General features: G+C 40.2%; 1 protein-coding gene across 1 annotated transcript; it reads right to left on the reverse strand.

Annotated features, from left to right (window-relative positions):
* Positions 1 to 133: 133 nt before the first annotated feature.
* MFN1 (mitofusin 1) lies at positions 134 to 23,279 on the reverse strand. Its single transcript, XM_009895313.1, has 17 exons — positions 23,163 to 23,279; positions 22,200 to 22,335; positions 20,612 to 20,774; positions 19,899 to 20,023; positions 18,580 to 18,688; positions 15,297 to 15,404; positions 14,167 to 14,320; positions 13,972 to 14,039; positions 9,093 to 9,214; positions 7,428 to 7,554; positions 7,042 to 7,146; positions 5,872 to 5,974; positions 4,661 to 4,890; positions 3,997 to 4,152; positions 3,270 to 3,466; positions 1,818 to 1,952; positions 134 to 898 (listed from the first exon to the last, which is right to left on the reverse strand). The coding sequence occupies exons 1-17, from the start codon at positions 23,275 to 23,277 to the stop codon at positions 829 to 831; spliced, it is 2,223 nt and encodes a 740-aa protein (XP_009893615.1). The 5' UTR covers positions 23,278 to 23,279; the 3' UTR covers positions 134 to 828.
* Between the last annotated feature and the right edge of the window lie 440 nt (positions 23,280 to 23,719).

Raw genomic sequence — 23,719 nt, forward strand, 5'->3', positions numbered from 1 at the left:
AGCGGTTCTGCAGCTGCTCCACAGGCTGCGAGAACAGTGCAGCCCACCCGCGCAGCACCTTCTGCACACACCTGCAGATCACCTGAACCCGGGCTCCAGCAGCTCACGGGCAGGTGACCACTGCACCACTTCACCAACTGTGAGAAATCTGATAAGCTTGTTGCAATAAGTTTATTTTTACTCAATCAACAACACCTTGTCTGAATGTGGTAGCCAGAGGGGAAACTAGAGCCCACTGCATTTCATTAGTGAATGCTCTGCAGTTTACTATCATCTTTCACTTCCCTTTGAGGAAGAGGAACTGCTGCCCAACCCGATTTCACTTGCTTTCAAAACAGTCAAGAGCCCTTTCCCCGTGCTCGAGTTTATACTTCCCTTCTTTAAACAAAAACACACACGCAAAAAGCAGCATCCTCCATCCCTGACTAATTCCTAAGCAACTGAGAACAGGAGACAGTGGTAACTGTGATAAGCTCTCTCTCCCTGCATAAGCTCCTGGATGCCAGGAAGCGAGACTTGCCACTGCTAAATACTGATGAAAACCAATAAGGAGTTGGATTTTTATTGTCAAGTGCCCAAAGAATTTTAGTGTTTAAAGATCATTTTAAACTCAAAATCTCCAACACAAACATAACACTCAGAGTACCACACCTCTTCAGTTTGATTCACCGTCTGAGTCCAAATCAAGTTTTACAATAATTAACAACTGTAATCAAAGTAATGTTTAAAATATATATCATTTCATGTGACTCCACAGAGGAGAAGCATAATCTGTAAAATGTCTACTTTGTCCTACAAAGGATCACCAGGAAAGTTAGCAACGATGTTTTATTTAGTCTTTTGAAGAAAATGCTTTGTAAAGCGATCTAGTTCGTTCTCAAGGTGAATGGCTTTATTTCTGTAAAACAAACAAAAGCAATGGATTTACTTCAATGCAGTCCCATCACAAAGAAGGCAAAATCAACACGAGTGTTTTAATTTCGATTCCTCTATTCCTGAAATCAACATCAGCGTTTCAATTTCGATTCCTCTATTCCTGAAACCCACCAAGAAAACCTAAACGTGTGCTCTGGTCAGAGCCTTGGATGTCACAAGTGCAGGACCCAACCAGGCAGCAGAAGGCCACCAGCCATCTGCCCACGTTTCCAGCTCCATCTGGGACTTCCCTGGTTCTGCCCTTTCCTTTCAGCATTTAACTTGGGCGAGGTTCTGCAGTCGCAAGCCAGGCGCTGAGCAGGGCTCCTCACACCGGCCCTTCGTGCAGCGCAGCACGCCACGGGCTGCGCACTGCGGGGCCAGACCTTGTCCGACTGCGCTCCTGAACGCTGAGGCCTAGGAGGCGGCGCACAGCCAGGGAGGCTTCCAGCAGGGGGAAGAGAACATCAAACTAAGGTTGAGGCTGCTCCTAAGTCCCAAATCCACCAATCGCTGGAAGTTTTTCTTCTGTAAACACCTACTTCTGGTTCTTAGAGAAAAACAATACTGCAGCAATGACTCGCAGCACAACTGCTATCGTGTTCTCTGAGGGGTTCTTTGGGAAGGTGCCACCTTAATTTACCTCTTGTGAAAGCCATCTCTCCCCCACAAGGGAGACAGAGGTAAGGGTGATCTAAGAAACAATATTTTTGGAGCTTTGCTCATTCACCTATGTAGAAGCACACATTTATTTAACTAAACCAGAGCTGTTCCGTTACAAGTAAAGAAAATAGGTATTGCTGCGTACCCTCTGCACCTGTGCCTACTTCATTTCAGCTTGAAAGTAACAGCAAGCACCAATCTCACTGAACGTGCTGCTGGCCAGTCCCAGCCACACTTACCTTAGCTGCTTGGAGTTGCTCTGCACATTCTCCAGCTGATCTATTTCTTTGGAAAGCCTCGCAATCTCTTCTTCCAGGTTCTTCTCGGTAATATCCACCTGCTGACAGAGCCGAGCAAAGGTAGTGGCCATTTCCCTAAAGGGAAAATAAGTTTGTAATCATGGTTCACAGAAGTCCGTGCTACCAATAAAAAATTAAGAAGAAAAAAAAAATTAAAAAAATATCACATGGCATCGCCGTGTGCAGTAGAACACAGCAATGAAAGTCTCCAGCTGTTAAGGGATTACAGAACAGCAGAAAGCAGAATTACTAATTTTTTAAATTAAAAAAGAAACTTTAAACATACAAAATGCACCTCAGTCTCTGCCATCACGTCCGGCAATTTTTCATTGAGCATCAGTAGGTACAAGCCTGAGATGGGGACTCTGGCGGTAACACGTGCCCACTCGTGCAGCGCCCTGTGCCACGCTAAGCGCCTGCTCACGGGGAACACGAGCCCTTGGCAGGGTGAGGAGTGCCCCACACTTGCTGGGCACCTCATCCTACTTCCCTCCTCAAGTCACACGCTCCCCACCTGAGTTCCAAGACTCCTTCTTACATAAAGGAAAAAAAAAAAACCCAGTTACCACCCCGGGCCAGCAACCAGGCTCTCCCATGGGAGAGGAGATGTCTCCTCTCCCCTCTACTTCACCTCACTGGAGCATTGGTTTGGGTCCAGCTCTTCCATGTCCTCACAGAGACACACAGCTGCTGGACACGGGGATGATTCTCTTTCCTCTGCTGAAGCTGAACTTTGTATTAGTAAAGTATTCCCTGGGCTACACAGGAGAGGTGTTCTGCACGCTGGTGGTTAGAGGTCTCATTTAGCAGGCCTAATTTTCTGAAATTATACTTTAATCAAAACAAACTGTTTCAACAGGAGAGGCTAAGGGAGATAATCACCCAGACATTACTTTGCAGAGACAGGTAGAAAAGTATTTGGGAAAGAGATACACACAAAAATGAAACCATTCATAAAGGCTCTTAAGTTCCTCTTCTGCGGTGCAGAAGAGCCAGGACTGGCTGCTCAGCGCTCGCCCGAACCAACCCTCGAGGCAGAACAAATGCTCACCGTGACACTGACTCGGGACAGACTCAATGCCAACCTTAACGCAGACCAATTCAGCCTCCGCCAGAACTGAGCCAACTCCCACACCCTCATCACACACTGCTGGACAAAGACAGTCTACATCTTAAGCCTAACTATTGCACTGAGACAACTGTATCGGCCTTTTTAGGCGGTAACTTCGAACTCTTTAAAAACTCCCTCATAATAAACGGCGAGGGACACTAAAGCTGCCTTCCCACACCACGTACAGCCGGTCCCCACTCCCAGGACACCACAGTACTGCACAGACACGGATGGATTTCCTATCCTACCCTAGCGAGGGGAAACACCAGCCTGGTACTTACTGTTGCACCTGATGGCTGCAATTAGCACTGGTCAGACTGACGATCATCTGCAGCTTTTCAGTAGCATAGTTCACAAACTGCTGTTTAAAGGCTCTCTCCTTTGCTTTAGTGGTCCAGGTTAGTCTCTCATAAAGATATAACAGCCCATACATACTTAAGGAAATAGAGATGAGTTTCCAGCCTACTGTTCTCCAAATCTGAAAAAGAGGATTCTTCATTAGCTTCAGTAAATTGCCCTACAGAATAAAATCTAATTCCACCCTTTTTTTTTTTTTTTTCATCATCTTCATGGCCCTTTCACAAGATTAGTTTAAGAAAATATATTATATCAATATTGTTACTGCAGAGCAGTACAGCTACATTCAAATGAGCAGGTACCCCAGTGGCACGGAGAATACGAGAAGCCTGCCTGCTTTTTAATGAAGGAGGAAGGAGAAAGCAAGGCTCCCACTAAATCCAAACTGTATGAGGCACCATCAAATCATCCTTTAATTCAGAAACAAAACACAGACATACGACATAGAGAATATGCCCAACTATGCTCAGAGTAAACTAGGCTGATTTTCCCCCTACGCACTGACCACAGGTATCCAGCATACTACACACGCTCGTCCAGCCCTGTGTTAAACAGTCTGTTACAAGCTTCACGTTGCACCCCAAAACAAGACAGACCAGCTTAATCTTTGCCACCACTTTTAGTACAGTGCATGATGCTAATACTACTTGCCACTCCGCCAACAATGATGATGCTCATAGAGGTCCGTGATGTCAGTGAAGCTAAACTCATTACCAAAGGAACCATAAAATCATCGTGCGGCGAGTTCTCTGGAGTTATGGCAGGAAGGCTGGCAGCGGATGGGGTGGTAGCTAAAGGACGAGGGATCTAGAAGAGTGGAATATGGCAGCCTGAATAAAAAGCATTAAGGAACTACAAAGCAGACAGGTTTTATTTTATTTTCATATATTCAGGGTTTGATTTACTTAAAAGAAACTTTTCAGCGCAGAAGTCTGAACAACACTCCTGATAAGCGGTGGAGGTTTTGACGGTGCCTTGCCCAGTGGGGGACTGGGTTAGAATAAGGGTTCCACGTAGGACTGGCTCAGCCGTAAGGATCCAGAAGTTACAAATGAAAAGGTTACCCAAGGGTTCAATCCAAAGGAAAATAACACTCATGTAACAGCTGCAGAAAGTTTAGGAAAGGTTTTTTGTTCCATTCTCACCCTGAATATAATCCAATAAAAACAACCCTCACCAAAAACATTTCACACAAAGGGACTAGGTGAAGTAGCAGGAAGCATGTAAATAGTACAGGAAAATACAGTAAAAAATCAATATATTCTCATCAGGGTGAAATAAGACACTTCAAATGCCAGGCTAATCCAGCACTCACTTGTAAGTTTGGATCTGCTAGTCCCAATAGTACCCTCTGAGCTTGTTTAGGACCCAAGAAACGGTTTACAAGCGACGTCCATCCCAAGGAAAAGTGGAACATGATATCCTCTTGAAAATCCGCACACAGACTATGACAGTTTAGATCATAGCTAAGGTCAAACCTCCTGCATGGAATTAGCAAGTGGAGCTGATTCTGAGCACCAGAAGGCAACAATGGTTTCAGATTTTCTAGAAAGAAAACAGAATAGTAAAGATGAGTTAACATCAAAAGCTTTACAGCATATTCGCGAGTAGCACCCTTGCACTGCTGACCAGCTTTGTAAACTAAGAGAATCTAAACGAACCAATTTATTTATTTATTTGTAAAATCAGTGGGTATTTTAGCAGTATTGATTCTAAGAGATTAGGCAATTTATTGCTCTGATAAAAGAAAACAATCACACAGAATGAACTCATAGAGAAAGCACTGCTGGAAAAAAACGGCAAACTGAAAGATCTCAATCAATGGTCAAAAGATAACGATGGACTAAGGAAAAGCGGTTTATCCAGCAATTCTGTGGTGCCACATACAGAAAAGGCAACATTGTTGCATAAGATGACAGAAGGCTTCATGCAATTCCATGATTTTGCTCTGAATCTTTTACTACCAGAAACAGATCACAAGAGAGAGTTGGATATGCAATAAAGTTACTACTTATTAAAAAAAAGGAAAAAAGGGAGTGCACAAATACTGTGTGACACTATCCTGTTTTGCACTCAGAATCTGGAGGGACCTAGGGAGAGGATTATACTGCAGAAACATTATCTAACAATTAGTGTATTTCATATATCTGTTGTGGAAGCCAGAAGTTTAAATGGGTTTATAAAAGGATTAGCCAAGTTCCCAGAGGACAGGTCCATTGCTACTTGCTTAAGCCATTAATCCAGATGCAGTATCTTGGCTCAAAAGCCCCTAAATTGGGAATGGATGACTGTATTTACCCTGGTTCATTAACCTTCTCCCCAGGCATCTGTTACGGGTTAATATCAGAGACTATCAGGCTACTGAGCTGGACAGATGCTCAGTCTTGAGCTAGGATGGCTTTTCCTTATCATTTTACAGTGTTAACGTTAAATCACCATCAGAAAGAAAATTCTTTTAAAAGCAGGTTTTCTTAAATTGTCCTCCTCTAACCAAGAGGTCTTAACATTCCTCTTTCCTCATCTTACCAATCATCTCCTGCTGCGACTGATGCATTGATTGATTGACTTCACTGGAGCAACGATCAGCCAGGTTCTTTCCCAAACCGTCTTCTATATGTTTGTTCAGTTCCTGAAGTTTTATAAAGAATACATGCCCATCAATTTATATTTAGCTAATCAACTACATTATACCACACAGATATATGTTAAACACTACGCATTGTTATTTACAGTGGGGAAAAAAAAAAACATGTTACCATGGAAATATCATGCTTTTAAATTGCACACTGTGACTAAAAACCTAATTAAAGTCACACAGGTAAGATTTCTCTTGGACTGTAATCATTAAAAGGCATACGGAGAAGCCTGTATTTTCAATAAACCATGACCCTGAAAGGCGTACCACTCCCATGCTGCCCTGCAAAGCCTCTACTGTCATCATTTGATGGGGGCCAATTTCACTGCTCTGCACAAAACTACACCGATCCCATCAACTCCCATGGAAATCTGCTCTGGACATTTTGCAGTGCCAGGACAGCACAGACTGTCCTGAAAACGCAGCACTCCCAGTGACCAACAAGGCTGGAAGAGGCGGGAGTTATGGCAGTCACTCATTAGCAGCAAAGTCTGAGCGTAAGAGGCAAACGCTTACAGGTGTACGCTCCTTTAAAGTACTAAGTTGAGGAGGAATTTATAGAAGTTTAATAAAAATTGCATTTTTTCTTTTTCTTTTTTCTTAAAAACAAACAAACAAACAACACCCATGAAGTGTTGGGTGTTTGCAAGCTCATTTTATTTTTGGATCCATTTCATTTTAGGAGTAACGAAAATTGTTTAGGTAAGGTCTTCATCATCAGGACGTCAGTGAATTACAGTCTCACTAACCACTCCAGTAAAAAGACAGTTTACTGGAAGTGAAGACTACAAATCAGGATGTCAGTGAATTACAGTTTCACTAACCACTCCAGTAAAAAGACAGTTGAAACAAAAATTAAATTCTTTCCAAAAAAAGAGCAGAAAATATTTTTAACCTTTTCCAGTTTTAGGTAAACTGAGATATACGTATGTCAGAAAGCAAAATTCCTGCAATGCTTAAATAAAGTGTCACGTAAAATGCTATGCAAATTATGAAAATACAGAAATAGTAATGAAAGGAAAGACAAAGAGCCTGGCTTCAAACCACACAAGAAAACTTACTGTCTTATAGAGCTTCAGTACTTGAGGAGAAGGGTGAAAATCTGAATAAAATTCATCAACTAAGACTGAAAGTCGGCAAATCTCATCGGTCATGGCAGAGGAGACCTGGAAGAATACGGTAAATACATAAAATGTTTCTCCTACCTTTTCCAGCCAGAGTGAAAACAGACCACTGCTTTAACTGTTACAATACATGATTCAACTACCTGATAGTCAGAAAAGATTGCCATTTTAGTTTTTTTCTTCTTCATTTTTTTTTATACTGGAAAAGAAACGTACTATACATTTCAAATGTACTTCAGAAGATGGGTGGGCACCTAAAGGAGCTGCCTTACAGACGAGACAACACTTGAATCTGGGAGATTTTTCACATTGCCATTACTTACTTTATTTTCTACTTCCTCAGTAACACGTTTGATTTTTTCCTTTGTATCTTCCGTCAAAATGTTCAGCTGATTTCGAACAAAGTCCAATCTATCCTTTTGATCTTCTCGCTCTTCCATTGAACGGACTCTAACGTAGCAGAAAGGAAGTCACCATCACCAGCAGGTATTGTCCCAGTAATGACACAAGCCCCATAACCAGGCAGAGACCATCTAAGCTGATGGTTTACTGAGCAGCCAAAAGAATCCAAAGTGACACTGGCTGGATGAAGCATAGGCACTGCTTCAGAATAACTGCAATATAGATATTAAATTTACAGGCCCATTTAAAGGCTGCACTGACCAAACATAACTCAAATTACCAGGCTTTGATACATTTACAAAAACAGCATTTGGAGTTGGAATTGTTAATTAATTGTTAATACATAATTACAATTTAAAAGGGGGTGAGGGGGGAAATCAGGGGCCTTTAATGCTTAGTCTATCCCCATTTAAAAGTAACTATAAAAAGGGATAAATCTGATCAAACTGTCCTACTGCTGCTCACCAGCACCACTCAACTATCCCTTAACAGTGCCGTGGGTCTGATGACCCTGCAAAGCAAAGGCGAGGCAGCAGAAACTAACCTTGTCACAATCAACTCTCTTCAGAAGTTCTCGACCTATCGTTTAAGTAAAAATTGCTTAAAATCTAAAGCAGTTAGATCTCAAAGGGTGGGCAGAAACACCAAACAGCAATTCAGATCAAGAGGGGTCACACACAGCATGTGGCAGGTCAATTGACAGAAAGAAGTAGAATATCAAGATTATTTTCAAACATTTCACAGCATGTTTTCATAGCATCTGACAACGTGAGACAAGTTAATATGTAAACACGCAGTTTGTAAAAGCTGATATATTCAGGAAGATGAGTGTTTGACAGGCACAGTGGAGTCTGTTAAAACATAAAGACACACTATTAACAGACACAGAAAGGAAATGGATGGAAAGGATTAAACATGACAGCAAATTCACTGTGTACAAGACAGACAAGGTAGCAACAAAAGTGCAGAAAAAACCCATACATATGCAAACCTCAAAGAATATGTGAAACTATCAGAGTAGATGAGCTGCTATCATCAGCACTAAAAGGATTACATGAGTAAAGAGAGAATAAAGATATTCAAGGACACAATCTGGAAAGGGCCAGAGACCAAGCTTCTGTTAGGTTGGGCTTTTCTCATCCCTTACAGTATTCTAACCACTCGCAAATTAAAGTGTCTACAACCTCCCATTTATTTCTCAGTGTTACTGGTAACAAAAAAACTGAGGTAAAGCAGGCCCAAACATCACTTCTGAAATGCTGGATACAGCTAGGAAAACTTAGAATTTCAAATATTTTTGAAAAAAAGGTTTGAAATCCCACAGACTGCCTTTGTAACTGTAAGTCAGTAACAAAGAATAACGAAGTAAACCAAAATCTCTACACAGAAGTCACAGACCAGGAACAAGAGCGAGCAGTGCAAGTGAAGAGTAGTAAGACTGACACACCAGAGAAATTCTCTATTTCTTACCAAGCAAGAAAAGTGTATTTTAAAGTCCATAATAGCCCAAGAAAATCACCAGCATAGAAATGGCTCCTCAGAGGATCCGGATAAACGAAAACCAGCCAGCCCTCCAACCAACCTACCTTTTCTCTGCTGCCGCTACGTTTATGGCGTCCATAATGTTTTTCACAGTATCTATTATCTGTTTAGCTCTGATAGTGTGCTGTTCAAACTTGGTTTTCACGGCTGACTGCGAGATACACTCCTGCGAGGGGCCCAAGCCACAACACATTACTGCAATTCCATGCCAACACATTCAGGAATTTCACTATCAGAAAGCACATGCTGCTAATTTTACCACGAACTTAAACCAATGGGAAATAAAAGAGGAAAAAGTATATAGAAAGTAAAAGACAACAGAACTGAAATCTCAAATGAGTCAACAGCAGCAAATCTGTACCTTCATGTTTACTCACAGTAATGTGCATAGGTTTTTATTCTTTTAAAATAAATTAATAAAGAAAAAAAGAAAACTCAGATGAATATGTAACATGAATCTAGCTCTTCAGATAATTTTCCAAACTACCTCTTTGGAATTATAGAGGTCTAACATGAATGCTGGCAATATTGCCTAGCTTGAGTTTTCTTTCTTGCAGTAAATACTCTTAGTTTCAAGAAGCAGTTCTGTCAGTAAAATTTGACATGCTCATGTCAATACTGATCATCCAGGAACAAAATACATAATTAGGAATAAGAAACAAGGATTCTCTCATAGGATAAAAAAAAATTTCTTAAGTAGTCCTTAAAATATTAGCTTATTTGCAGATTATCGAAGTGTTATATGAATGAGCAGAGAATGTTCTAAAGATACGATTTCTGATCAATCTGTAACCTTGAATATTGTACAGCAATTCAGAAATTACAGGACACTGATTGCAAAGATACACAAATGTTCAATTTGGGCAAAAGCAAATCAATTGTGATAAGCCAAAAAGTAAGACTTTGACTTTTTTCAAGCAACCGCACATCCTGAGTTATACAGCCAATCAAATGCTGTCTGAATTCAACCTGCACTAAGTCACCACAAAGTAGCAACATCTTCTGTGTTTGAGGGGAAGAAAGCAAGCAGCTAATTCATTTATACCAGATCTAAGAGTTTTTTAAGTTGTTCTCAATCTATTGATGCACCTTTCATAGGACAAACAGGTTTAGGTTGCTTTTAAAAGACTTGCCTATGACCTTAGCACATGCTGTAATAACACATTTCATCTGCCTGAAAATAATAGATGAAAACAAAATAAACAAAATGAGTAAACTATATTCCCTGTTCCTCGACGAAGCAGATCTAGAAATCAGCAATGAAAGGCCAGAGTTTCATAAATATCAGCACATTGTAAGAGCTAGACTAGACACAGAGGAAAAAGTCTTCCCAACGTTAGTACGTGGTAGATAAAAGGATGACAGTCACTCACAACACAATCAGAAAATCCAAGTTAGAGCACTAGGAAAAACACAAAGGTTAGTTAAACGACTGAGAAAGGTAAGGGGAGGACAGCAGCAGTTTTGCTGTTAGTCTGTAAGAATAAGTATCAAAACAAAGAGAAAAGGTATGTCTCAACAACATAACCAACACCAGTTACCTTCCAGCCCATTTCCAGTATAGCTTCTTTAAGCACACAGTTTATTACATTCCCGTGCAGTTAGGGAAGGACTCTGCAGTAGCGTACTAATTCAGGCTGCATTATTCTCTCCAGTTTACAGCCCAAATTACTATCCTGCCTTGCCTCCCTCCTCCATACCTCCTCACACCATTACTGTTACCAGTTTTCTGAAGAAACTCGGGAAACACTTCAACCTGAGGCATAGTGGGGTTTGGTTTTTATGTAGAATACCCACTAAGGGCTACTGCACACAGTGTACTGTGCGTGAACTTCTTTGCTGTTTTGATACAGCATTTCTATGTATCTCATTGTAAAATTTCAGAAGACAGACACACTGACTGCCTTCTGCTGTTCCACAACATAAAAATTCAGAACTGGTCCACTAATCCAACCCTTTCCTTCAAGACCGCATATCTTTTTTTCCTTGTTCTAACACAGATGACATGGACAGTAACATCACTTTTTAAAGTTATCACATGAATCTCTAAAACCTTAATTTCACCACTGCTTATAAGTCTTTCTAGTAATGCCTGGAGCAGTTTTTCTTTTAGCATCTTTAACCACCCTGTGCTTTGCAGAAGAACATGTTATATCTATTTTTGGAATGCCTTTTGCCCTCACACAAAAATCTACATAAATGTAGTTAGAAACCTTTCAAAAATGGTCCAAATTTTTGCCATATCACAACAAACTAGCACTGATGGGTGGTTTATAGATGTGGGTTTGGGTTTTTTTTTAAGATTCTAGCTATACTGACCTCATACCAGTCCTGGGATGAACAGGCTTTGTCACCAGGGATCTGACACTATCAGGAATGTGGAAGTACTGGAGAAGTAACAGTTCCTCCTCTCAGTCTTTGTGGAAAAGAGGAAGAAGCCATTCAATTTTAGGGAAGACAAAAGCAGGGTGAGAGAATCCAGGAAGAGCAAAACCAGCAGATACAGCCAGTGGGAACACAGAATGCGTGGACTGGTTTATAAATGAGGTGATGAGATAGCTTAGAGATGTGAACTGGATGAAGGAGTGCAAGAAACGTTTGGAAAGTCCGAGCAGGACACCTGAACAGGGACAAGGAGGTAAAGGCAGGACAGAGAGACTGAAGCAGAGAAGGGCTCAGCGTTTGATGAGGACAGACAGAAGCATCTGTGCTCTCGTCCCTCCCCTTTCACAGACTGGAGTGTAATCCAAGAGTCTTGGGACTTGCAGCTCCTCTGTCAGAAAACAGAGTAAATGCAAAGCGCTTTAGCCAGAAGTGCTTAGGCTGTACTCACAGCTAAACAGCATCTGAATTTGGTCTGGCAGAGCATAAAGCATGGTATCAAGTAGGATTTTGTTCCCAGGCTGAACACAGCAAATTCTACCTGATGTATGATATTCTTTATTAATATATGAGCTGGTATAATCTGCTGCTGGTAAACATAACTGACATCATCATACTATTGTCATCAGTTACTTTATCAGCTCAAGTGACAGTAATCTGAGTATTCCGTCTGAAGATTTCAGACCTGGCGAACCATTTAAGTATCAGCCTTGCTTTAAAAGCAAATACAATGCCATTATAACTTCGGAAATTGCCCACAAAACCTGAATGTGCTGCAACATCAGACACTCAACATTTAAATTGCTTTGGCAATCTTAATTTAGCAGATGTTGTCATGCTTTTTAAGGGATGTGATCACACTCCTATTCAAAGCCACTCATTATGATTTCAGGATGTAAGATGTCCGAGCAGGGAAAAACATTACAGAATCCACTCTCACTGTTGGGAGTCGGAAGGTGTGCAGCAAATGAAACAGATAATGTGAAAGGAGAAAAAAGTTGTTTTAAGGCCATTCAGTGCTGTCACAGAATCGTCTGTTGTCCCTGTCTCTGCCAAAGAAACTTGTCATGGTTGTGACCTTGTGATGGTTGCTTCTCAAGACTGTGGCATCCAATTTACAGATGTCCTGAGCTCTCATACCACCACATCATTTAATAAGTCATACATCTATGTTAATCTTGAAATATCCTAAGTGTTGAGTGCTTAACCATAATTATAAGAGATTTTGTCAAGAAACCTTTGGGTACAGCACATAGCAAAATATATCTTAAAGAACAGTAATTGATTTAGAAGCATAATTTCCACTATTTTCCTACTGGTTGAAAGTTTCCTACTATAATTCTAAGCACAAAAATTACAAACAAAAACTCACGTTTGGCTGCAACTAGTGACAAGCAAGAAATTTCGTGCCTCATGGACTCAGGCCCTGCCGGTATTCTGAACCAATCATTTCAACAACTTGGTTGGCTATTGTAAGAGTGTGGATAAGGATTAAATTTAAACTTTAGTCTGACATTTTCTTGCTTACGCAAGACAGAATCAAGATGTTATTTTAACACCTTTTTGATATACACACATCATTACATAACTCGGTTTTGCTAAGGTCAAATGGGCTTGTTTGTAATGAGAGAAAAAATACTTTTCGGAGGCAGTTTGATTCTTTTTTTTAAATATACCGAACAAGGAATCAGTTACTGGTTCAGGCATGCAAGAGCCATCTTGAGCATTTGCTGTATACAAACTACAGCCACACCGTTCAGACCCATGTTGCATGAGATATGCCAATACATACCACACAAAACCATCAAAGCATATCCAAAATGACTCCTTAAGATACCCGAGAATGGTTTTAATTAATTAGATTTATAAAATTCAGCAAGACAAATGCATCCTATCACAAAGAAATTACTCAACGGCCTAGCCAGTCTTACTTCTGAAGAAACTGTAAACTCTAACTATGAATATAGATAAACTGAGGGTGAAGGATGGATTCTGTACAGCAACAAGGATGCAAAGACAGTGTTAATGTTCAGAGTACCAGAGCTAAGAGCTAAGATGATGGTGATAATTTCAAAACTCTGGCTTTAAAAATGCAAAATATTTAGATTTGCATTGGCAAAACAGAATTCCTTACTATCTGTGTCCTGAATTACAATGCTTAATTACAAAGCTACAACTTCAGAGCAAAATAAGGCTTACTATACAACAAATATTTCACCAGCTTATGGTTATGATACACTCCTTTCTAAGAGCATCGTCTCTTTTTACATAGACGGTACATTGGTACCGAGATCTCAAAACACAAGCTAAGAGCCCAGTTTTGGTCCCTTTCCTCACTGAATAATACTTAGAACTACCTGCTATTCAAGGTGAGAACAGATGAACAGAGCCCACAGACAAAGCAAAGCTGTCAGATGGTTTGAATACCTTACACTCCTCCACTTGTTAACATGGGTTACGTTCAGTAAAATTAAGCTAAACATAAGCAAAAGCTACCTTTGCATTAAAAACCAGGCAGTCTAAAAAGCCCATCAGAAATACCTCAAATATCTGCTCAAAATGCTGAAATTCCTGGAATCTTGTTTGAAATCCTTCAGCAAGTGCTCCACCTGCAAAACATAACAGACAATAAGGGAGAGAGCAATGCCTCACAGCAGCGATTGTATCTTAAATATTTTAGTTTATCAGGTTTTATGGTATTTTTCTGTTTGAGGAAAAGCAAGAGTTCCTACACACCACCCTCTGGCATTCCTTGGGCCTTCTGTCTCCTGGCACTCAGAACTTCTTTTGCTGAAACAAAAAAGATGCGATTCCTGGCTTCTACAGGATCAATAACTTTGAGCTCATCAACTAGAAAAGTCAGACAGCGCTCCATGTGCTGCCTGCGCACCTAAGGAAAAGGTAAAAAGCTCATGAGAAAAAAGCAAGAATTAAGCCATCATCAAATCAGAATGTCAGAGTCAGAAACAGATGCTGAACAACCCCTTAGATAGCAGATGCCTTCTAATCCTACTGATGCATGCAGCAGCTGCTTTTAACCATTTAAACAGCCCTGGAAAAAACAGCACTTTCTTCTACAACTGTCTGTATTTATGTAAGTCAGATATCTCAGTCAGTTACTAGGGTAACCACTTCATTCCCCTTATACAGAGAAATAAGTAACACTGCGAGCTAGTTGCCGCTGGAAAGACCTGAGGAGCACACAAAACTCTTACAATCTAAAACTGTACTCTGCCAGCTACTCTATGCACGTATATATGCATAACCTGTAGCCTCAGGCTGCACTACCATTACAGGAATAAAAGGTAATACAAAGAAGACTTAAAACAAGCTTAGCTCTGGAAGAAAAAAGTTCTAAAGAAGCTTCCCATTGTTATTACCTGCCTGCATATATTGTAGTTTGAACTGTAGGTTGCTTTTTGCTCTGATCAAGGAATAAGTTATTTCCATTTTCTGACCAAGTAACTTATCTTTTTATTAATAAAACAAAGCTTGTGTTTTCATATTAATAACTCTATTACCTAGGCAATTTAGCATGCTTTTATGCATGTGGAGGCCTTTTCCTTATATATGTATATTTATTTTTTTTAAATCAACCCAAATAGGAGCCATCGAGTCACTCACATCTTCCATATATTCTGGTTCTGATGCAGAGGCATCCCATCTATTATTCAAGATGAAGATGTTTGGCTTGGAGAGTCGTTCATTCACTTTATGGAAAAAATGCTTTTCCTAAGAATTAAAGCACAAACAGAAAATTCCCCAGACATCCAAACCAGAGTCATGCATTCTTCTGTAACAAATTCTGAAGTTAAAAAAGCTTTTAAAAAAGTTTCCTATTAAAAAGAATTCATCGAGTCACTCACATCTTCCATATATTCTGGTTCTGATGCAGAGGCATCCCATCTATTATTCAAGATGAAGATGTTTGGCTTGGAGAGTCGTTCATTCACTTTATGGAAAAAATGCTTTTCCTAAGAATTAAAGCACAAACAGAAAATTCCCCAGACATCCAAACCAGAGTCATGCATTCTTCTGTAACAAATTCTGAAGTTAAAAAAGCTTTTAAAAAAGTTTCCTATTAAAAAGAATTCATTAGCGTTAAAAACCACAGATATCTAACACAGAAAAGGCTTATGATAGTTCAGTAGTCATCACACGATGTAAAACTGATGCCAATGCTAAAAGCCAAAGATACAGCAAGCTCCTCTAAAAATAGGTACAAATGCAAATTAAGAAAACTTCCAAAACAAACCGTTCAGAAAACACTGGAAAAGAAAGTCTATTTTTCTATAAATCTATCATGTCATTCACTATCTCCCCTCCCCCCCCCCTTCACTCTTAGTATCACAAAGCTTCATCTCCTTTGATACTCCTAGCCCTCTATTAAATTTGCTTGCAACAGTGCAACACAAAATACTATTGGGGAAGACAGGAAGGAAAAAACACACAAAACGCATATCTGTTCATTTCGTTTTTTGAGTAAGATGCTTGCCTAAAACTACGAAGCCTTCTCGATTTGAACTACCAAGATGCTCCTGTCTCCATGCCAAATCTGGTTTCTATACCCAGAAAAACACATTCTGACTATATTCTTCAACTAGGCAACGTCAGCCTGAACTACAGACAAGTTACATTTCCTATATGAGGATGCATGGCTCGAGCCACAGGAAAAAAGCCATTGCTGAATGTTTTAACTTTAAAAACAAGACACACAGGTACCTGAAAACATATTTGGGTTCCTTGCCTGTACCTACCAGTCATCATTGCTATTTTCATAGTGATAATGGGTAAGTCGTGATGGAGTAAATCCCAGTTAGCACAGCTGAAACAGAAGAGATCTCTGTGCTGCCACAAGCTTTTTGAATCTGCAGCAGGACACGACCACACATTCTGGACACAACACTGGAGATACTTACTCCCTGATTGATGGAGTCTAACGTATATGTAAACGAGATTACTGTGGCAGAAATAAAAACTTTGTCTGAAGAGAATTTATGAGGGAATATCAGAAAAATCACGTTCATGCCAAAAATCTGTGGTTGTGTAGCAGCTGAGAAATACTCTCAAACCTGTTATGGTAAGAGGTAAAAATAATTCCTAAGGAGGATGAGAACACAGTTATCATACGCTTTACCTGAAGGACAAACTTGTGTAGATGAAGAAGGAAACTACCATTTGCCACAGTGCAAAGCAAAAAACAAATGCTTTAGAGCAGTTACATAATTGTTAAAGGCAACTTCATTTGTGTCTACTAGGCTGAAAAAATTAAAAAGAAGAAAGAGTAAAAGAGCTGTTTACTGAGCCAAAGCCTCAATCACAAGTAAGATCTACTTCCTCTCCCTCCAATATATACCCTGGACACTAGTTATTTCCAGATTCTAATAATTACAAGGTGTCCAGTGTTAAGTGAGGATTTATAGGCATGGCAACCAAAAAAACTCAGCAAGACTTCAATGCTTCAAACAAATTGCAAGACTAACCTATTTCTATTTAGCAGCTTTCAGCTGTGCCTGACAAGGAAAAAAGACTGGCCAAAAATCACATTAAAAAGCAGAATAGCACTTCCATGACTGGGCGCGAAGGATCAGACAAGTACAAAATTAGCGGAATCTTCCAGTAGATGTACAGACTATACGTCTTTCCTACATGTTTACTGTCTCAGTCAGATTGTTTTTAATGGTTCATTTCTCCTGAGCAAATGAGAGAACCAAATCAAATTTCATGTTTTCTCTGTTACTTCATTACACCAAACTGAAATCTGGCACGCAGTTCCCGATTGTATGGAGACAAGGAGACAGTAATGACGTGTTGACTAAAACCCAATCTTTATTTCTTCTTCCTTTTTTTAATTAGAAAAAAAACAAACCAACTATGATATGTACATAACGCAAACAACTTCTAGACACCCTCCATACTAAAAGCCAAAAAGCATCCTTCACATGAGATAATGGAGAAGATAGAGCCATAGTTGTGCCATATCCTCTCTTTGCCTTAGATCAGAATCTTCTTTCTTTTCAAATCACATCTCTCTTGTATTTCAGTCTTTGTGGATTTGGCTCAGAATATGGAATGTAATGTTTTTAAACTCATTTTATGTTCTTCTCAGATTCCTATCAAACTATTCCAATTTGCTACAATGCAAGGAAATACTGTCTTTGTACATTCAGTTCTTTATTGTATTTTAAATTGCCTCAATAATTAGAAAGTTCAGACACTGCATGTCAGAACTATGCTCAGAACTATCGGAGTATTTTATTCGTCTACAGTAGGCTTAATAAAAGTCTTCAAGAGATTTCTCAGTAGCATTATACTGCATTCTGGTAGTGCCACTTCCAATAACTTAGAAACCTTATATTGATATCGTCTGCATTCACAATACTTAGTTTAGTTAAAACCGGAGATCACTACAAAATTAAAGCAAATCTCCGGTCTTGTATTTAGAGTATCACAACAGCTCCTTTGGCCACCTTGTATGCTCTCCTTCTGCAAGTCATAGAATATTTAGGCTGCAAGGTATACAGACATCTTCTCTCTCTTGAAACAAGGCTTTATAGAATAAAGGTGTTAAAAACATCTTCAGCTCTCCACGTTGCACAGAACCATGCAACATGAACACTTATTGCTAGCATCTTCAGAAGAAGAAACACAGTCCAGTGAGGGCAACCTGTAGCACTTGTCCTCCACACAAGATGCACCAACAGAATTCACCCTCTTCTGAGACAAGAACGCATGAGGACTAAGATGGAAATTCAACTTCATTCACCGACTTTGTGTATTTTACCAAACTTCTGGATATCAAATACGCCTTAATTTATTTGATAATACAAGTGTCTTCAGCTGACAAATATCAACAAACTGTAAGCGAGACAAGCACTACATCATCCATTTATCAAAGGAGAAACTCGGATAGAATAGACAAATGTAATGCTCAGGTCAGAGTAAATGAACCTGGTAAGAAACTTGGTTCTCCTCTCCTTAGTGTGGGATACACATTGGTTCTTGCCTCCCACCCCCAAAATCCTATTCACAAGAGCTAAGTGCAATGATTCCTGCGAGCTTCAGTAAAGGTCTACGAGAAGCCATTTCAGTTATGGAACTGCTGAGTATTTCAATGAAGAACTAACATAAAATCATTGCACATCATACCGTGTTCATGAGAGTTGATTCAGAATTGGCAACCAAGACAAACACGTCAGCATCTAAGCAGAATTTGTCAATCCAGCTGTCCAGTTCTGTAGTAACATCTGTGCCAGGGCTGTTGAGAATAAAAACCACAAACTTGTATTTACACAGCAAAGGAGCATTCGATTTTTAGAAACTGACAAAAATAGACTGTGATTGTATAAGGACCTTGTAAGAAGATACAAAGTTCTGTATTTTTAAACTGATGCTTACCTCAAGCTTAATGCAAAGATACCAAAAGCCAATTACCACTTCACTTTTATAAGTCACTCACTCACTGACCATCTACTCCTTCCAAAACACAGTTTCTAAAGAATAAATTTGCAGAGCATAATAGCCAAGGGAAGCGACAGGCAGTTCATCAGAAATCCAGACAGTCCCACAGAACGGTCACCCTCTCTGTATCCCAAGTTTTAGACTTTAATCAAAAAGTACAGTTGTTCATAAAATATTTTTCCCACTAATAAAGCTACTTTAAAGCGATAAATTATGCAAGCTGTGCATAGATTTTTATTAAATGTAAATTAAAATGAAGCTAAAACTACAGTCCTGCCAGTATTTAAAAAAATAGGCGAAATATGAGCATTAGGTCATGTTTGCAATAACTCAATTTTTGCTTGTTCAAATTTGCTCTCTTTAACAGTAAAAAGATTATTTTCTTCTTGAAAATACCTGTTCTCTCAGATTTCAGGCTGGGTTCTTTTTCCCTTTATGTTTCACCTTTAGCAACCAAGACTGTGAAGATCAAATCATGCCTTATATCATATCTACATAATGATCCCTTCTGGGCTTCCAGCGTACTTGTTCTATGTACATGTCCTCAAGGAGACAGCACAACTGCATAAGCTCAGAAGTCCAGAAGTGCATCAAACCCACCAGCTCCCTGAAGTCCAGATTGCTTACACTTCCCATCATCAGTCTCAAGTGTCTGAAGACAGGAGATGGGCCAAAAGCTGTTGCTGCAACAACCCTATTCAGACTTCCATACTGGTTGTTTTAAATGTAGAAGTATCCTCAGCCAAAAGCTAGTCCCTTTTTCAGCTCAGTCACAAGACACTCACTTGTTCCAACTGTTACAAGGCCAAAATCAGTGGGGTGATGACAGGCAGCAGTATATACAAAAGAACAAACTCTGTACTCTCTCTCTCAAAAAAAAAGAAGTGCCTTTCAATAATTTTGCAACACAACAACCAAAACACAATCAATCAGTAAACCAGTCTCTTTTCTAAAGATTATAATGGCTAATTTATTTAAGAAAACATTTACTAGACCAGAAAACATACCTGTCCACTAAAACCAAATCATCTCTCAGCAGGGCACACTTTGACTTGGGCCAAAAGACATGGACGAGACAGCCAGCTTTCAAATCCTTATCCATGTGAAGTGCATGAGCAAGCTGATTGACTGTCTATTAAGAGAAAAGAAACATGAATATGCACCACAAACAAGTCTGCATACCAGTCAAATTTGGTTCTCAAGCAAACGTGGACAGGATCTATCTTGAACAGAATTAGCAGAGTTCAGATTTCCTGCTACAGGTGTAGTGCAGACAGGCTTTGAAGACTTTCATAGGTGAAAGCATTTTGGGGGTTGGTTTTTTTTTTGGTTGTTGGTTGGTTTTGGTTTTGTCTTGGTTTTTGTTTTTGGTTTTGTTTTTTTTTTTAACCTCTTAGACTCACCAGCATCTAAAGAACAAGGTGTGCCTTGAAACCCAGGCAGGAGTTTCTCTGGAGCCACAAAGAGGTATTGCTTACGGGGCTAGAGTGTGTGATACTGAGCATCATCACAAATTTGCCTCAGAGGTTTAACATATCAGTGTAAGCAGTTAAATAATTTTTAACAAGTAATAGAACTTAGTCTTACAAAAACAGATCACTCAACATATGCAGAATGAGTTAGCCTTATACTTTTGTTAGACCTGTAACTGTTGTTAAGAGACAGAACTTTTGAGAAATGGTTAGTGTGAGAAGTAGCGTTAATCATTCAAAAACTGTACCTTGACACTCTTCTTTTCATCGGATCCTTCTGTCATAAGATAAGCCTTATCTCCATCTGTCCCCTCCACACTGAGAAAGCAGTTAGTTGTATGGCCAATCCCACTAGGAAGTACCTTATCCCACAGCATTGCATTAATGACCGAACTTTTCCCGCTGCTTGTTCTAGAGGGAACAAAAATAAAAGCAGTCTAAGCACAGTACAGCAGCATTACTCATACCTTTGTCTTGAACCGAACATATCCCTGTTTAATTGCACCAGATCCACATATTGCAAGCTGTGTCGGGTGATATAGCTTCAAGCTAGTACAGCATAGCTTGACAGAAAACAGCAGGGAGTGCAGGAAAAGTCCATCTGAATAGCAATTCCAAAAATCTTTCTTGGTATCAATGCAACCAAGAAAACCAATTTTCATTTGCATGACATATACTGGCAAGTATGACTTAGCTGGTATGCTTCAATCTGTGTAAGAAATTTGTAAAAGACATTGGCTCAACTTTGCTACACTGGAAAAAGCACCTAGGATAGAAAGATGCCCTAGATCAACTTAAAGCAATTGCTAAATCACAGCATGCCGTCCCACATAAGGGGGCAGCCTGCCCTCTTCTTTGTGCCAGCCCTTGCAATCCTGTGGAAAAGAACCAACTGAAAATACACGTAACATTTTGGGCAGAATTACATTCTGATCAGACAATTCCACCTTCCTGCTCACAGCAAATGTAGATGAATTCCAGGGATCAACTCCTTAAAATGTTTGTGAAATTATCACCTCAGTAAGTTACTGTCTTCAGAGAAACATCTTTTCTTTACCAGTCAGGAAGGAACTGCTGCTTCTGACAGAGTCTTCTAGGCATGAGACGAGGTACAAAAGGAACATTGCCGTACTAACGCCTTAAAATACGTTCCAAAGTATTGCTGTCTGGGAACTCTCGTCACAGCTAGCAATGGCAACTCAAAACAATTTCATAAATGATAATCTCAACCAAATGAAGATTCCTACAGTAAGATGTGAAACAATGTGCAAAACACCCTCTCAAATTTATTTCTTGTACATAACCCTTACAGTGCAATCTCTGTCTTTAATAACGAAACTTAATCTTGTCCTTATTTCAGAAGGAAGAGGTAGTTAAATTAACTAAGCCCCTGTTGATTAAAAGGAACTGTTCACCAACCCAAGATTCTGCAAGAAAGTGAAGTTCTTGGTAAGGTCCTACTCCACACTAACCCTCTACCCCTCACCCATAAAGATTTGATGTTTAACTATTACACAATAGTAAGGAGTTACATAGACTGTAACCCATTTTTAGCTGCTACTTCTAGAAAGAATTCAGCGCTCGCTGTACAATGGTATACAAATTTACTCTAAATGTCAGAGGGAGAGTTAAATCCTTTTTCCTGCTCTGAACTTCTGCCCTTTGCAAAAGCAATTTTTATCACACATCGCAGCTTGTGAATGTGTGCAACTTTTAACTTTGTGAAATATCAAGGCTGAAATATAACTTTCTTTATCCCAGATGCACTTAAATTAGAAATAAGGGCACTAAGCCCTGCAAGATGTCAAATTAAGTTCTGGAAATTCCATTCATTACCTGCCAAAAAATGCCACTTTCATGTGTCTCCGTGAAAGCACCTCACCGATGACTGCTAACTTATTTTTATATGTCTGTATTTTTGCCAGTTCATCTTCTGTTGCTACATGTTCAAGCTCCGGGTTCCTGTATGTTGCTACACATAGAAAAAGAATAACACAAAAGCAATCACATAAAGAATATATGCTCCAGGATATAAAATACAGATTATCAGTACTTCATATGCCAACAAATATCTGTGTCAATTTTAATTGCACAGCAGTAAGAAAACAAAACGAATAAAACCCCACTATGGACACTGATATTAGCCCTTGTCATTTGACAGCTCCACCACAAGCACTTGTGAAATCATGACATAAATCATTTCAGATTGATCAACAATCTAGCTGCTGGGTTCAATAAGCCTGTGAACGCAGCCTGCTGTGCTGATTTGCCCCACTCTTTGTGACACCTGCCTCCTTCAGAAGGGAAAACAGGGACCTCTCATGGATATACTAGCTAGGCCAGGCTGTCTTCTCCCTGCAGAGCTCACTGGGATGATGAGCAACCAAATCCATGTGGCAACACACGCGCCTCCACATCGCTACAACTTCTGAGGGTGTATTCTTTGCATTACATCATGTTGATCTACTTTCCTACTGAATAATGGGAGAACCTGTTTGTCCTTTCTTCTATGCAAAAGAAACCACAACAGGACTGTAAACGCTGGAATGGCTAAGCTTTCACCCTCATGGAAAAGAGGGTATGCTACCAGCCCAAGCAATGCCATCAGCTTTTCATATATGTAACCAATTCCTGCTAGCCTAAGTTGAAAAAAACAACGTCAAATGAAAAGAATGACTATTTCTGAAGGCATATGTTTACACAAACAGCATACCGATATGTACCATCATGTACGTTGTGCTGCCGTAAAACATATTCAAAGCAGCGGATACGGCCCTTGTGTTTAAGGGGAAAGCTAACCTTCCACAAAAGTTGCTCCTTCAGTGACGTAGTCCAGCAGTTGGTCGAAGATAGCAGTGATTGTCTTTTTAGCCAGCACAAAGTGCTTCAGGGGAGAGACTGTGGCTTCTGCCATTATGCAGCTGCAAGGAAAGTTACATAAAAGTGACCAAACCGCCCAATACAGACAATTACATGAAAACTCATAACGCTTCTCACCCAGTCAGTCAAAAAAAAAAAAGCCCAAGCGAAATCAAAACCTCAAACGACAACGAACACGGTGAGGTTACTTCATGCCGGCTCTATTACCCTGACAAACTCCTCTCTCTTCCCCTCGCCACAGGCACCGACAGCGGCTCGGGGGCGGGTTTGAACCGATTCGGTGCGCTCCGTTATGCAAAGACGAGGCTCTCCCCTCACAGAACGCGGCTCACAACCTCCCCGCCGCCTGGAGGTCAGCGCTGTCCCCTCGGCCGAGCGAGGACGGGCCCGCGGCGCCCCCGGGCAGGGCGAGGGGCCAGGCCGCAGGGGACGCGGACGGCCCACGGCCCCGCCCGCTCCCGGTCACTTACGAAGCC

Source organism: Charadrius vociferus, unplaced genomic scaffold, assembly GCF_000708025.1.
Source record: "Charadrius vociferus isolate BGI_N301 unplaced genomic scaffold, ASM70802v2 scaffold311, whole genome shotgun sequence".
NCBI lineage: Eukaryota > Metazoa > Chordata > Aves > Charadriiformes > Charadriidae > Charadrius > Charadrius vociferus.